General features: G+C 33.7%; 1 protein-coding gene across 8 annotated transcripts in view; it reads right to left on the bottom strand.

The window, feature by feature from the left end:
• The window catches only part of DOCK9 (dedicator of cytokinesis 9), a 144,185-nt gene that overhangs the window by 87,835 nt on the left and 38,966 nt on the right, over window positions 1–17,384 (bottom strand). For 7 of the 8 annotated variants that reach the window (XM_062566824.1, XM_062566816.1, XM_062566820.1 and 4 more), the window contains exons 3-7: window positions 10,399–10,488; window positions 8,606–8,688; window positions 5,943–6,012; window positions 1,743–1,838; window positions 966–1,100 (exon numbers count right to left, since the gene is read on the bottom strand). In XM_062566824.1, coding sequence (XP_062422808.1) covers window positions 966–1,100; window positions 1,743–1,838; window positions 5,943–6,012; window positions 8,606–8,688; window positions 10,399–10,488 — 474 coding nt within the window. Of the gene's footprint in view, window positions 1–965; window positions 1,101–1,742; window positions 1,839–5,942; window positions 6,013–8,605; window positions 8,689–10,398; window positions 10,489–17,384 lie in introns of those variants that run through there. The other variant, XM_062566823.1, reaches the window with a different exon arrangement.

The following is a 17,384-nucleotide window of genomic DNA, read 5'->3' as shown; positions in this document are numbered from 1 at the left end:
CAAAGAACATGTGACTGCATCTCGGAATCAGCTTTTTATTAAAAAAAAAGGGGGGGGCGGGGGACTGGTTTCACTGGGATTGGTCAAAATTGTACCCCAAACTAAAACAATATGTGTAAATCCACACAATTTGCGGTCTGAATAAACATATTAAAATCACAAGGCTTTTCACACAAAGTTTCTAGTAATGTATATCCCAAAATGTTATTACTTTATTTGGAGAAAAGAATCCTCTACAAAGCTGTTGCATCCCTCTGCATAAATCTTCACCAACAAAATTTATAGTCCAAATATATTTTAAAAATGCATTTCTATTAAAGTTTGCCTATTACTATCAAAGTTAACAATACCCTAAACCCAGGATTTTTTTCCCCAGGTATGCTGTGCCTAACAAAACAGTTACAAGCTGTACTGTAAATATATAACAGAATCACATGAAAAACAATTCTTTTCTTTGGCACTTTCTACTGAAAAATATTTTGCCAAAAGATTTCAACTTTCTAAAATAAAGAAAAGGACATAAAAGTAATATTATAAAGGTCAAATGAAAGCATCTGGAAGTAACTGAATTTAATACAATTCCCACAACAAAAATCCCACACAAGAAGTTATGCAAAATATTCCACAGCCCATGTAAGTACAAAATGTAACTAAACTTAACTTTTATTTTATGCTGTCATTCTGCAATGATTTAAGTTGTGCTTTTTTTTGCATTTGCTTTCAAATTTTGTTTGATCCATTTGATAAGTAGTTGGCATCAACAAGTGATTTTTGCTCATTTAGAAACATTTTTCACATTCAGAACCTTTCACATTAAAATCAGGATCACTGCCTTTGCAAGAGGCAGTATATGTATTTGTTCCTGTGCACAAGATGCTTTCTATGTCCCATAGAAGTTATCTGAATTTTGGGAAAAAAAAAATCACATTTGCTATCAAATACAGAATTAACTGAATTATAATTACCTGAACCACCCCCATGCATGAATCTAGAAATATAGATCCTTTAGGTTCTTTTGATATTTTTTCATCTTTGTAGAAATTGAGATTATAGGATCCATCACCAAGTTGAATTAAGTGGAAAAATCTTCTCTTAAATGACTAGTTAAAAAAAATAGAAAAAAAGTTATGACACTAGCATTAATCAGCTTCATATTACAAAACCTGTATGTGCTATTAAGATACATATAGCTTACAGAAAAAAGCTTCTAATTAAAAATAATCTAATAGGTACCACCGAAAAGGTAACTGAAATCAGTAAGTTTTTTTTTTAATAGAAATAGCTTATTAGACTTAAAAACCTGTAGCAATATTAGTTGAAAATACTTTTGACCCACTGAAAGGTATTTAAAATTAACTCTATAATGAGATAAATAAAATAGGCATTTATTCTGAGAAATACAATTAAAAATAGATTAAGTTTTAAAATAAGAAGGTAATACCAATAAAAACTCATATTAGTAGAAAAAGGACTGTGTAATAATGCACCATGGCCCATCTGGGAAAATGATTTAAAACATCGACTTCCCCCACATTCTGGATTTTTTCTAATTTAGAATTCTGATTTTTAGAGTAAAATGAAAGAAAGACTTCGCTACTACAAATCACACACAAGTTTCCTTCTTTCATCCCATGTTATTTTTGTTATAAGTAAAGCAAGTGCAAACCAACCTCTCAAAGGCAGAGTGATGTTTTAGCACTAGTGCTCGTTTCTTACTTTACATACGATGTTAATAAACTTACTCGCATTGTCACACTGATTGCACTATTCATGTTGCCTTTGTACAGCCATCCTTGTTTTGTTATTCCACCCTTCTGAGACCCAAGAGATGCTGCATCCTAGAAAGGAAGAAATGGAGGTGATTGTGGGGAGGGGAGAGTGAAGTTTTGTATCACAGCATGAAGCTGTTACACTTATTGCACACTTCAGAAGTTATTTCTTATGGATGGAACAGCTATGCTTACAGTAACAGTGATAATAACGCTCTTTAAGTCCTTGCTGAAATGCTATAGCTTTTTAATTCTCCCCCCCCCCCTTTTTTTTTAAATAAGGTGCAGGGATGAGCATCTAACTTTTGATCTAATCTAACTTTTGACTAGTAACTTGACCAATTATATAGGCTTCCTTCATGGTCAGCAGGATATTCCAACTTTTAGGAAGCTAAATATTAAGCAAGATAAACCCCACAGAAAAAGGAAAAAGAGAGAGAACTCAAAACATTTACTCTGTAAGCTTTTGCATTTATTCAAAGCTTCCAGTGTGTTTTCACCAATTTCTATTACAAAAACAGAACAATCTTGTGCTAATCCTTGCTGAAAGGTATTTCTAAATAATTAAAAAACCTTCAACCAAGAATTCTCCAACTATTTTGCTTTACCTATATTGTTTCAAAAACATTACTTTCTTAAGAACTTAGAGAACTGAATCATGAATTCTTAAATTAGATCTGTTCTTCTCCATAGTAGAAGTCACAGCTTTCTAAAGAAAACAAGACCAAGCTTGGCAGTAGCGGCAAGTTCAGTATCAGTAGATCTGATGCATGCATCAAATATCACATCCATTGCACTGACACCATTTCTAACTGCCAGCTGATGGAATTTAGTAAATCTACATGCAAACTCATAGAGTATTCAAAATTATTACAAAGCAACACTGTACTATCCAAACCAATCAAAATGACAGATTTGAAAGTGCCACAGAAGGAATATTAAGTCATCAGTTCAAATAATATTGAAAAACAAACAATATTGCCAATCAGACAATTTTACTACAGTTTCCAGCTGAGGTAACCCCTTCTGGCACAACATTAATGAATCAGAACTTGTAGGAAGAGCTTCAACCATTTAGAGGAGAAATACTCTTGGTAATTTATTATTTGAACATTCAAAAGTAGCTGAGTATCTGATTGAAAACAAAAAGATAAAACTTCAACTGCCTCAATTACTTTTTTCTGATGCCTTTTCCCGGCTAGTAAGAGAACGTAAACCAGGGAGTACTTATATATGGGGAAAACAATCAATAGTTCAACAATAGATCATTAAAAACAAGTCCTAGGATAGTATTTTTTATCATAGAATGGTAAGGTTGGGAGGGACCTCTGGAGATCATCTAGTCCAACCTTCAGCATAGCCCATATAGGGATTGAACCCGCGACCTTGGCATTAGCAGCACCATGCTTTAACCAATATAAATTAGTTTCTACAACTAACCAAGAAATATTCTGTAAAAAATAACTAGATTAATTTACATTTTTTTTTATCCTGGGTAGCTTGCACATTCATATACATATGCACATGAGAACTTCAAGAAACCGTAAGCAGAAGACAAACATGCCAGTTTGTTCCTTCAAAACGCCAGTCAGCTTGCCACTATGGAAATTAGGTCCAGCAGGAACAACGCCGTAATCAACTGTCAGAACCTCTGTTCTTCAGTTTGGGATGAACTCACAGCCCAGAAAGATAGACCTCCAAGACTGAGAAATAGTCAGCAAATTTTCATATCCCCCAGTGAGTCTTCTTGTTCAAAGGATACAATCTACTTGTTTCATACTTTGAAGTCATTATCCCCTACCACTGTTTCATCATTACCCAGATAACCCTTTTTCTTGTACAACCAAGTTAAAAAGACAATGAATGAAAACACTGGGTTTCCAGATATGACTCTCCACCTACACTGGTGGAGCAGGATGGTTCAAAACCACTGTTACAAAACCAAGGTGATGAGTTATTGTCAGAATTTCAAACAGAACAGCCAAGACCTTTCTGTAATTTTACAAAGTCAATCATACGTATAAACACCTAACATGGAAAGAATTCCTTCATTACCTGGATTTACAAAAGTTAGAATTTAGCTTTATTAACACTCTTTTTTCATGTCCAAGTCTCTGATGTGCAGTTTCCCAATTCTGTTGAACTGCACAGTGTTTTCTAATACCAAATATCACTTGGGCCTCACTACATCATTATTATCAGGAAAAATTCTTGCCTACAGAGATAAAAAGCTACTGAACTTTTCCAGCCTATCACCTGTTAATACAAAGGAACATAGAACCCATAGTCATTAACACACAACTTTTACACTGAAAACATACTTCCTGTTTCCTACTGGTAAGTTCATTTCCCTACTTTTATTATTACTGCTGCACACTAGGCTTCACTTTTTTTTCAAATGATCTTTTCCACAAACTCAGCTCTGAAATCTACTCTAACAGTTACTGTTTCAACAAAAAACAATTCTTTATATACATCCTGTATCCCAGGCTGATTTAAAAATTCCACTTACAAACATCAATTTGACAGCCCAATAGCCCAAATTACTTTTTAAAAGAGAATTCTCCCCATTTTTCATGATGTAATATTAAACTAATCTTTATCTGCCCTTTCCTCAATTTTATCACTTGCAGCTATTTGTTTCTATCATTCTCTTAAGAAATCAAATCAAACACTGAGCACTTTTTAAACAAAGATTTGCATATATACTTTTTGGCTTACAAAGATGTTAGTGTTTGAAAGAAAAGCTCTTGCATTCATTCAGCCATTTTCACCCAAAAGGTAATTCTTTACTTCAAGAAACAATTTTTATCCCACCACACCCACTAAGCTCGCTTTTCTTCCTAGCATACTACTTCATTCTGTTTATATTTTTAAGTTCCTCAAGCATCTTCTCCAGATATTGTTACTCTAAAAGAAATATGACGTTACTGCCCGCTGTAGCAGGAAATTGGACAAAACTGAAAGTTTGCAAAACAGGAAGTCCCTTCTGTTTACAGTTCCCAGTTAAAAAAAAAAAAAAAAATCTGATAACAGACAAGATGTATTTTTTTCCGTGCCTGGTTAATGCTAGTAGGGAAGATCATTAACTCTAGGCATAAGAATTTTTCCTAGTAAATATCACAACTATTTCTCTATTTAATTTTTTTATGCTTTACCTCATTGTTTTATAAATACTAGGAGGATTTGGATAAAGATATATGGAATTACTGGCTCAAATATCATACTATCTACTAATAGCAATTTTGGAGAAACAGCATCCTAAGACAATCTGTTCGGGAATCTACCTATTGAAATACTCTCCCTGGACTACTTTTTCACACTTAATCCAACAAAATTCATAAGGATCTATTTTTATTCCATACACAGCAGTTCAGAATGCAAGGAACTTAAAAACAAAGTAACTGTTAATTCGTAAGAACACACAAAAATCATTTTATTTTAATTGTTTTCTGTGATGCAGAGTTCAAGTACTCATAAATAAATAAAATTAAAAAAAAAGCCTTAGCATTCAACTACTCTGTGTTTTGAAACAGAGCACGATAAAAATAAAATAAGTCGCATACAACAGAAACAGTTATTGAAAAATAAGTCTTTGACATTTGAAACATACTAGGAAATTACTTGAGGCTATCCACATTTCTGGTTTTCCTAAGCAAGTAACAATAAAAATCTTCAGAACTTACCTACACTCAAATTTATAACAAACTGATTTTAACTCACATAGCATGCTACGCTGTCATGCATGCTTAAATGTTTTTTGGTAAATATGTACCTGGCTACGATTTTACTCAGCTTAGTGACTCAAGCTACTTTAAGTAAAAAAAAAAAAAAAAAACAAACAAAAAAAAAAACAAAACAAACAAAAAAAAACCACACTCTATATATGTCTACATGGAAACAATATAAATCAAGATAAATTATCTTGAATATTATACTTCACCAGTATTATAACTTCTGTCAAAATTTGTTCTACTTGTATGACAGACCTTGGGAATACATGGCTATTTGAAAGGAGGTATGTACTACAGCTACAGGTTTTTCCACTCAGACTATTTATCGTAGTCTCTGTTTTTACTTACTGACATCAACACTTAACCTAACTTCTAATCTCTTCTAACTCAACATTCTTTACTGAAAGCAAGAGAAAGTAAGAAATTGTTATGATCTTACCTCATCTTTATCTGCATCTTCATCTACTTCATATAAATGAACTGGAAGCTTCTCCGATTTTGTTCCTTTACTAGGAAAGAAAAAGCTTCTAAAATACTAGAAATTTTGTGACTGTTTACACATTTTACAGCAAAAATAAGGAGGTTATTTCCTTAGCTGAAGGGGACAAAGCGCAATAATATCCAACCAAAATCATGTGTTTTTCATGAAATACATTTCTTATCTTGCAGTTCTCCTAATTTGCACATCCTGGCCACAATCCTTTCATTGTTCTGCTAGTAGCTGCCCTTATACTTAGCCACCAAGAACCAAACTACTTTTTTCTCCCCACTCGTAGTATCTTAGATGCAAGAATTAACATCTGCAACCACTGGCTCCTTTCAGGACAACGCACTCATACGAACTGTTCACTTTACTATTGACTAGCACGCTTTCTATTAAGGGCAAGTAAAAATCAAGCCCTGGACTTTTATAAAGCCTGAAGTATTTGAGAACTTCTCACAGGGAGATAAAGCTATTTCTTAACTGATAGATACAGGACAGTAGGAAAGGATGATATAGAGCTTTCAGAGTTATGGAATTCACTGCATTTAGCCTCTCTCAGATATTTCAAGTTAAGGATCTACTATCTATAGTATCCCTGTAAAATTTTGAAAAATTTGAAGGATTGCTCTAGCAGACAGTTTAGAAAATCTGTAATATATCAGACTCTGCAGATTAGACTTCTGTTTTGAATCATCCTGTGAAAAAACTGCACTAATACCTGCTCTAACTCTCTCAGCAGATGTAGCATACATTGACATAAGCCACAAATCCAAGTCCCGATAGTACAGCTAGCCTCTGTAACTAGGAAACTGGCCAATCATGTGAACTGTGATTGACAATAGACTAAGCTAGTGCACCTTCATTTTGCTCAAAGAATTGAGTCAATTCTCATTCTTCCTTTCTTTATTTACACAGTACAAATATAAACTAGTTCTTGTGCCATGAGTTATCTTTGAAATAGCATTCAGAGAATCCCTCCAGGAAACCATTCAAGAGAGCAAATCATTCAGAGAAGATGAATGAATTTGATGATATTTGATATTCACTTTGTAACGAGAAAATATAGGTATAAAGGTTTAAAAATGGAAAGGAGCTGAAACAGAAACTGAATTGGAGAAGGTCATGACTTAGAGACTAATAAAGTTAAAACGCTGTGAAGAAAAACATCTACGCCAAGACAAAGTTTAGAAATAGTTACTACAACACAGAAAATATACAAGAAGAAAATTTTCTTATGAAGGAATAATAACAAAGAAACGGGTTAATTTGCACAGCACTACGGTAGCAGACACACATGCTAAAAAAATGACAAACTGCAATGCAAAATGTTATCTAGACATAGGAAGGATAAATCAGGTATGTTAGCAGAAGTAATATTTCTGTTCTGAAGTTGTTAATTTAAAAGGGACGTTTCAGAAATGAATGAAAAACAGTGTAATCTCCCTCTGATTCACCTTTCCCACTTCTTAACCCGTCAAAAAAATTATAAAGACTTTCAGAATGTGAAGAAAGTCTTCAGAAGGCATATCTTTAGCTCTTATATGAAACATAGCAGAGCTTTCCACTCTCCTATTGAAACCAAATCCCTTAATTAGTGTTTTGACTAAAACTTTCCTTCCAAAAATTTCTAGTTTTTATCATTTATTAATCCAAAATTACACATTAATAAAAAGCACTTATAGCACAGTAAAACTAAACTTGATTAAATATCTAGCAAGAGCTAATTAATATCTATATTCATCATTTTCATATTTATGCTGAAAATGTTTTATTTGCTGTTACATATTTCTCCAATAACTCCTCTGACAGAAGCACATAAAATTAATCGATTACTTTTAAGTAATCGTGAATTAGTAGCAGATTTAATCTCTGTAACAAGGATGAGCATATGCACTTAAAAAAGAGCTAATTCATTTTAAAATGAATTTCACCTCATGTTTACATTTCTAAACCGCCCTCAAAGCACTGTCTGCTTTTCAAGAGCATACAGTATATTCTTACCACACTCAAAAGTAATTGTGTCCAATTCTCTCAGTTCATAGAATCATAGAGTCAGTAAGGTTAGAAGGGACCTCCGGAGATCATCTAGTCCAACCTCCCTGCTCAGCAGGGTCACCTAGAGCATGTTAGACAGGGTTGCATCCAGGCGGGCCTTGAAGATCTCCAGAGAAGGAGACTCAATACCCTCTAAATATTTGTCTGCAATAGGCTCTATTCTCTAAGCTCTTAGAGAGAGAGCTCAAAATTTCCTCTGAAGCTACAGAAATCAGGATATACTGATATTAGTTTCAACTAAACTTTAGCCTGTTTTAGTTATCCTATTTACTCTTACATTATCAGCAATACCAATTCTCGCTTTGACCTTTCTGTGAATGACTAAGACAGCTTTACTAAGAGATCTTTCTAGGAAATAATTTGATTTTACACCTTCAAGTTCATTAGTATTAATTCCATCCTAGAAATCTTAAGGACATTAAGTGTATTAAACACTGATATAGCTTATTTCAATTTATACATTAAATAAATTAATACATTTCTATAATAGATTTATTTTAAATATAGTTAAAGTTCCTTCACAAATTTAAAATCTGCATTATACCACTGCATAACATACATACTTTGGAAGCTGTCGGAAGTCTGCTGAGTAATCTTCGTATCTATAGTTAACAACATGCCAGTCTGAATTGTAGGTTTTGATGCACTATTTAAAACACAAAAACAAAACAGAACAGAAAACCCCAAATATCAGTATTAATTGGAAGAGGATTAACTAACAGCATACCCTAGACACAAAAAATCTCCTATGTTATGGACATTTATGAAATACTATCATTACCTGTTGAATATATGCTATATGTAGAAAAAACATACCTTCAACTCTGAAGTTTCTCTTAACTGCTTGCATGAGTTGGCATTCCCTTGGTTTTGACCATGATCTTAACTGCTTTACCTTTAGTTTCTTTTGAAGCTTTTAGGAAAAAAAATCTTGTCAATTACAATTCTTCCAGTGCTTTTTTTATTATCTATTGTTTTTCAACTGATGCACATTAAGATAATGTTTTAACATCTGAAACATGCATGTTGTAAATGTCTGTTGTAATTCTAAGAAAACTGAGGGAGCTCCAAACAGTAGAATCTACCTCAAACCTTAATATGATTTCTTCATAATGATAGTTACCCTTAATACCTACCCTAAGCAATTCTAAGATAAATTTGAGGACGCTAGACAAGGAGGGAGGAATGCTATGGGTGAATCATGACATTTAATGAGCTACAGCAAGAGCAATTGCCTGGAAAATAGTACATTTGTATTTTGAAGGATATTCAAATCTTTTTGAAATATTAGGTGCTGTATTTGCGTACAGCTAAGTCTATTCACATAACAAAATTTTGTGCCATATAGTTACTGGCAATACTTTGTTAGTTTTATGTTACTCGTGGAAGCCAAGATAAATCAGTACTTTTATGTTTTAACAGTATGGGTGGAGTACAATGTCATTTTCTGCAATCTTGTCCAGGGCTCAGTGATGCAATTGATTTTTAACAGCTGCAAGCATACAGTTTGAATTTAAATATTCATTTAAGTGCACTAAAAGTTTACGTTTAGATACATATTTGACTTCAGTTGCTCTGTAACAGTACGTGCAATGTGTTTATATTGTAATACTGAGTTTCCAGAGTCACGCTTTTCAGCTGCAGAGGAATATTGCCTTGACTTCTAAGATGACCAAAGGTGATCAATTCAGATGCTGGCTCTATTCACCATTTTCTAGTGGGTTTTTTTGTTTTTTTTTTTAAGATACACTCATAGCAGATAACAATGTCTTATTGAAACACATTACTTGTTGCAAAAAGCTGTACTGCAGTAAACTGTACTGCAAGACAAAGAAACTGTACCAAATTTTCTAAGTTCTACAGGTAATGATAGTAAATCAGCAGTCAGGGTAAATATTGCCCTCTACAAATGCTACAGTTAGGAATACCTCTGTTCCAGCAAAATGTACAAACTTACTATGAACAAACATATGAATAATTATGCCATGGAAGAAAATAGTCTGGGATGAAATTCTAACAGAAAAATGAAATTATGTTGATTCATTCAGATTTACTGGTGCTCCCAACATTAGTCAAAGGTATGCAAATCAACCCTAATCATCTGGGAAAGCTCAAAGCATAAAAAGTTAGGGTGCAGAAAAGCATCCACAAAAGGCAATTACACTGATGAGATAAAGTTATCCTGTACTTTCCACGAAACAACAGAAAAAGTACCAATTGCCACTGTCAAATAAATGCAATAAACATTTAACAATATTTCTTTTTTTTTATTTTTTTAAGAGTAAATGAAACAGAAACAGAACAATGCCTATATAGTATTTCCACTAAACACAGCCACATACAGTTCCAGCATTACCTCAGTTACAAACAAACTTTGAGCTTCTTTCTCTGCATTTTCAGGAACTGTTGAATGTATGTATCGACTCTGCCGTTTCAATAATGCTGTCTGATAAACAACAACAGCAGAAAATTAATGAAACTCACAATTAGAACAAAGATGGTATAATAAGACAACACTCAAGTTACATCACTGTAAGTACGAAGCTGGAAGCCCAGCAGAAAACATCCTGTGAATTCAGTTTCAAAATTGCCAATCCAAAATCTGTTTTCATTCAAAGACTACCAACTTGTTCCTATTTTATACAGCAAGATCAAGAGGATGAGATTGGAATCAGTAAGAATTAGATGCCATAAAAAAGTATTTTCCTCTATTCCATTAAAATGGGCAAGAAAATACAAGTAAAAATAACTCCACCTTGGTAACATAATTTCAATATCTGAAGATAGACATTTAGGTGGTGGTATTACTGTATATAAAAATTATTACTCAAAAAAAGTAACAAACCCAAAGTAAAATAAAAGGAGTAGTTCAATGGCAGATCTCAGCTGGCAAAACTGAGACTTGCACTGTTAAATCAAAGGTGAGAAAGAAGGCCTTGATTTCTGCATACACTTGAGTGCATCAAAAGACACTTCTAACTTAGAACTTAATCCCATTCTATGCCAGAGTTCAGAGAAGCAAAAGGCTGCCACAGAGCAGGAAATCTCTCATGATCATGAAATTTTACTTCTAAGACCAACATTAAAGTAAGCCACAGGCACTTATGTGTAAAAGATGAAAACTTTACAGTCTCAGAATCTTCACAGCAAGTGAAAATAATTGCAAAGCAATGTAAATGTTTTTACATCATGTGAAAACATCAAAAAAAAAAAAGTCTCATGGCTTGGGTCACCAGGTAGACATGGAAGTTTCCACAGCCTGGGCCTACAAGGGAGTTTTGATCCCTCACTTGCAGCAGTACAAGAGTACAGGTAACAAACATTACAGCATTAGGAAGGATCAGGGATGTGTGTGAAAAGGAAAAACTCTTCGTTTTAATGGGCAAGAAGAAACAGTACACGAGGATAATATTGTAAATTGTCTCCATTGAAAGTTTACTCCATAGGGTGATTTCAGTATTTCTGTTGTTATCAAAGCCTCATCCTGTTATCTGGGGAGCACATTTGAAGTTACAATATTCAAGTATAGTAAAGATTTTTTAAAAAAGAAAATTTATCATATAATCATGGACAAGTGGTCCACTTAGTCCAGTACTCCAATGAAAAGTGTCGATACTAACTGCCTGGATGGGAGGTGGGGAGAGAGCAAGAGCAAAAATTACAAAACAAAACAAAACAAAAAATCACAAGTCCAATATATCTTGTAATATGTAGTTATAGAAATCTTCCTTTTGCTAGAGACTAACTTGTGTCCTACAGCAAGATATTCATGCACACCAAAAAGCATTTAAGAATCAAGTGATCTGAATTCTACAAACATGTTTCTTGTTTTAATCACAAGATTAAGAAAAAGTTATTTCAAACCACATTAAGTTTAAAATATTTGTTTTCAAAAACATACTGAAATGCACAACTTGATTGTTTATTAAAAGCAGCATAGATTTGGGGGTTTTACACTACAGGAAACAATATATAGCTACACAGTATAATATTACAATATATGATTTTTTCTGAATCAAATACTAAAACTAACAGCTCATTTTTACATTAGCAGGTGTTCAGCACCTTGAATATTCATGAACTCCACAAACTAAAACATGGTTCTTTTACTTTTCAACCTCAGGTCAAAAAGTGATTCAGTAGATATTATATGAAAACAACATCATCATCATTAACAAACATTTGCAAGTTAAGCTCAGTTTTCTGACCATCAAAAAATAACACTTTATTTGTCTTAGAAAATAACGATGATTTGGAGAAAAAGGCAAAAATCTGATTACCATACATCCACTGCATGCCCGCATAGGTCTTTTTTCCACTGAAAATCAAGCTGAAAGCACAGGGATAGATACACATCCCTCTTAAATGGAAGTCAATTTTATGTTCATTCACTGAATTGAATTCCATCTGAGAGAGGCAATATATTTATTCTTCCATATAACAAAAATAGCAATCAGGTGCCAAAGAGAAACTGAATGTCCAAACTAAGAGAAAAGGCACGTCATTAACTCTGCTACACACACAATTCTATTAGGAAAAAAATGTTCTTATCTTGCTTCATAAGAGGTGTGGAAACAGGAAAGAAGAAAGGGATGACAAATTAAGCGAATGATTTTATGATATATACATCAACTGATAGAACCAATCAAAACAGTTATAGAATCCCCACCAAATTAATAACATGGCAAAGTTTCAAAGTAGTCATTAAAAAAAGGAGAGGAGGGCAAACAGCCTTCCCTCTTTTCAAATTCTGCTTCTTCATGTTATAAATTTGCTAGACTCATAACAGATAATAATTTACAATTAATACATTACAATATGTTCTCCTGCACTTAGGGACATGGACAATCAGGGAAAAAAGAATTAAGCCAGTAAGATCTAAAGGACAGGTTTTCTAGATCCTCATCTCAGCCTGAAGTCGTTTGATATTTGAAAGGAAGTTATTTATATTTTACATATAACCATACAGGCAAATATGTTTTGTTTTAAATTAGGAATTGGCATGGCATTTTCCAGGCAACTGAGAAAGCCAAGAAATCATTAACCATGTCCTACAGTATCGTGGAATTTGATAACATTGAAATAGAGGTATATACTTCTAGAATTTCTGCTGCTGTTATTTGAAACACAATTAATAATAGGAGAGTAAATTTTTCTCTATTCTTTCTCAAGTAAAAATCATTATCTTAGTACTGTAGTAAGATCAGTTACAAAGCAGAAGAGTTTAATTTGTCCACACTAGTAACTATCGTAATGCATGCCGCTTCTTTCTCAAGTGTATCATTCATCAGCTGCAGCAATTCAGAGAGCCAGGAAATATAATGAGCGATAGTATCTTTTTTTCTGGTACAATCCCATAAAAATAATTACTAAAGCAACAGTATTTTGAAACATGAGCATCCACATACACATACAGTAAAATCCAAAAGAAAAAAAAAATGGGAAGGAAACAAATGTTAAGATTGTGCAGAAGGATGTGGAAACTGCATCACTTGAACTGTTTTGCAGCAGTCATGTTTCAGCCTTTGGAGCCTGACTTACTATTTGATTTATTTCAGCATCAGGAGCTATGGAATTTGTGTCTCATGCTCTCAAAGAAGATGAAAAGCTTTCAATTACTGTGCTATCATGTAACGGAAGACAGCTTTTAATACTAGCCAGGATTCACACGCACTACCAAGGCACACAACTCTCAGACTCTTTTACTGACACTTCTCTGACTGAGTGCTAGGCATTCAGGATAATACGTAGCACTATGTGCTCAGCTTTCAGAGCAGGCCATCGCAGGATGGACATCTCCCTGAGTCTCACAGCCTAGGAGCCTGCTGATCTAAACCTGCTAGAATACTGACAGTGAATCTACAACTTGTGCACACTGCAATGGCTATAGCTTAAGATTTCCTTTTTCTGTCTCAGGTTTCTTTCTGTTTGCTAGGGAGATTTAGTATTATTTACAATTTGGGTATATTTAACTAATTTGAAATTAGATTTTTCGTGTTATGTGTCTCAGGCTAGAAGGTGTTTTGCTGTTCTTGACAGGTTTAACAAAGGGCTCCAATTATATTTTACTGATATATATGCAAATATTTACTGCTGTTATAACTGGCATGCAATTTTCTGAGTTATGTTAGCCGAATTTCCCCATGCTTTAGGGCACAGTAACAGCAAGATGTCTGTGGTTATTTTATGATGAATGTGCTCTTGGGTGATACCAAAGAACAGCCAAAAGACAGTCAAGTATTTTATAGTAGCACTATGTATACTTAAGTATTTAAACAGTTATGTAAATGTGTATGATACGTCTTTTTCCAGGTTTATACAAAAGCCATTGCTGCAAAGTATGAATCAACAAAATCACAATCTTTAAAGAAATAGAAAATTAGAACATGTCCATTTTTCATATACAAAACATTTAATATTTAATTTAGTTCTCAAAATGATATACTTCATTTTGGGGAATAAGGTGCTAACAGCTACATTTCTGTAGCAAAAAATAATGGCAGAACTTCTTAAGCTTCCTGTGTTTTCTCCAAGATCAAGGTAGTTTATGGTCTGTTTCTGAGCAATTCTACACCAAAACACGTCTCACATGCACATATTAAAAGACAAGCCAACCAACCAAGGGCATCCTTCCAGTATACAATTTAGTTCTGAAAGTAACTGCAAACCGTATCTCGGTGTGATACCATAGGCGCCCACACCAATTAATGTATGTAGATACCTCACTCTAAACAAGCCAATATGATCATGTGATATAGTTCAGTAACATGAGAGTTGCACTCTTCTGGAAGCAGTATAGCTCCGTTAAGAGTGTGTGTTTCATCCAGACTTATTCGCTTCCCAGGACTGGTTAAGAATCTTCAGCAGGGCTATTTAGCTCATACCAATACACATGGCTCTATTACTTCCAACTTGAACATCAGTTCATTTCACTGTCTCAGTTACCTCTGTAGAGAGCTACAACGAAGACTGAAGACATGCTACTATTTTTCACACTTTACAAATACAATTAAAGTACTTTCTCATAACTGTGGAGCTAGATGGAGTCATTTGGTTGAATGCCAATTAGTATACTTACGCAATAGTTAAAATTCATGTAAGCCCTCATATATTTTCTTAGGGGTCCATAAGGTCAAGAATCTCAGCACAAGACCATAATGATGTGATGTATACCTGCCTCCTCTCCTCAATTTCCATATAATCCAAGGGGAAAAAATGTTGCACAAAAAGTATTTAAACTCCAACATTGCAACTAAATCCAGATGACTCAAAACTAAAAGGAAAAACATCCCAGTGAGGCACCCAAATACCTTCAGAATAACTGCAGGATAACTTTGTAATGACATACTTGATTTGTTTTGGAAAATATCCATATTGCTTGTGCTACAAGTAAACTCATCCTATATTGAGAAAAAAAAAAGACTTTACTATAGGAATGGAGATAATATGCAGGAGTTAGGTAATTTGAAACAAAAGTGTTTAGATAGAAAGTATCTTACTGCAAAGCAATTTGTTTATGGTTCCTTTTAAGAATTTACCTACTATGCAGTTAAGGTAATCATCACCTCCCCATTTCACATTCATTGAGTTATGATTTCAATACGATCTATGAAGGTGGTCCATTTTAAACTAATGCTATTTGAATAAGAAGTTATTTCATTATTTAGTAAGTCACTGAAATTCAGGTGACTTAGAACAATTGAAACAAACCATGGATAGGCACAAAAATGGATACAAGAATGCCCACCGGATATAGGACAGACTCTTGCTAGGAGGCAAGAGTAAAATCAGAGATAAAATCCTGAATGACTGACAGCACTGTTACTGGGAATAGCAAGAGAATTAATAGGAGAGGTACTAATGGGGGGGAAAAAAGTCATTTTATCATTATAGGTAACTAAACACAATATATTGGGACTATACTGAAAATTAAACAAGAGAAGTAGCTAGAAAAGTAAAAGAACTGTGAAAAACAAATGAACTGAAAGCTTAGAGAGTCGAGTTATTCAGAATGAAAGCAAGCTCAAGGACATTAATTGTAAAAAGATCTCTAAATATAAAGAGATCATCTCCTAAGTTTTATTGAGAATTAAGTTAGGGAATAACCTGATTAGAGAATTAAGTGCAGAAAACTCTCATCCTTTCTCTCTTCAAGCAAGTACCTTTCGAAGGGAAAAAGAAAAAAAAAAAAAAAAAAAAAAAAGCAAGCTATGCATGGTCCCAGGAAGCCAGTTACTGAGCACACTTTCCAGTTCCACAACATACTGTTCACATCAGTTCTCCCTCAATAGCCAGCTTCTGTGAAGTTGTAGGAGTTGCAAACTGACGGTGATAATGACAAGGAATATTGAATGAGACATTGAGCGATTCTCACAATATGGTAGGAAAAGTCTGAACCCAGTATCAAAATGGTAAAAGTAATTAGAAGATGATAGAATTAAGACAATTCTCTTTTGCTACTATTCCAATACCTAGCTGATACTTAGAAAATTATATTCTGTAATTTGCTTGAGTGGAAATGATAGTAAGCCAGTTACGTAAACATTTTTGTAACAAAAATCATAATGACATCATAAATGTACTTGACATACTTCAATATATTACACAAATCCCAAACACTCGAAAACTGCAGTTAGCAATCAGAACAGCAGAGTGCAAAAATCTTTCTCCATACAGTTCATTTGTTACAAAATCAGCTTTTAAATTCCTGTAAATGTTCTAATTATATAAAAAATTTGCCTACTAACTTATATTCCAGTTAACTGCACTACCTGAAAAAATATATATATATATATCAGTTATCCAAAGTAAGCACAAACACTTGTCTCCACTTCCTGCCAATATAAATTCAACTTCGGAACAAATTCGATATTATCATCAACTTGCCTCTATAAAACCATGTAACTTATTCTGTAATCTATAAAAAAAAAATTGTAGGAGAAGGTTGAAGTTTCAGTGATATCAAGGTGCTGAGAAATAAACATTAGAAGAGATTCTCAATGCTGCTTGAAGTGGCTGAAAGGCCATGCTACTAACAAAATAACCTTACTTTTAATGCCTCTATAAATTATCTGGGCTTTGCTTCCTTTTTAGGCAAATGTTTTTTAGATTTCAATCGGTTTAACCTGATTAATACAAGAGGAAAAACTTTGAAAGAAATATGAACTGAATGCTGTAAGAGGAAATGGCTTGAGCAGATTTTTATACAATGGTAGGAGTTTCCACCTATAAACTGTTCAAAGTGCATATGCAGATAGTTCTAAATACTCTAGCTCAGTATTTTAAATTCATCTTATGGGGGATGAAGGTAGCACCAAGCATTTGAGCTGAGGCTTACAAAGA

Source organism: Rhea pennata, chromosome 1 (assembly GCF_028389875.1).
Source record: "Rhea pennata isolate bPtePen1 chromosome 1, bPtePen1.pri, whole genome shotgun sequence".
Lineage (NCBI taxonomy): Eukaryota > Metazoa > Chordata > Aves > Rheiformes > Rheidae > Rhea > Rhea pennata.
Note: the sequence above shows the minus strand (reverse complement) of the source record. Positions and strands in the feature narration are given on the sequence as shown.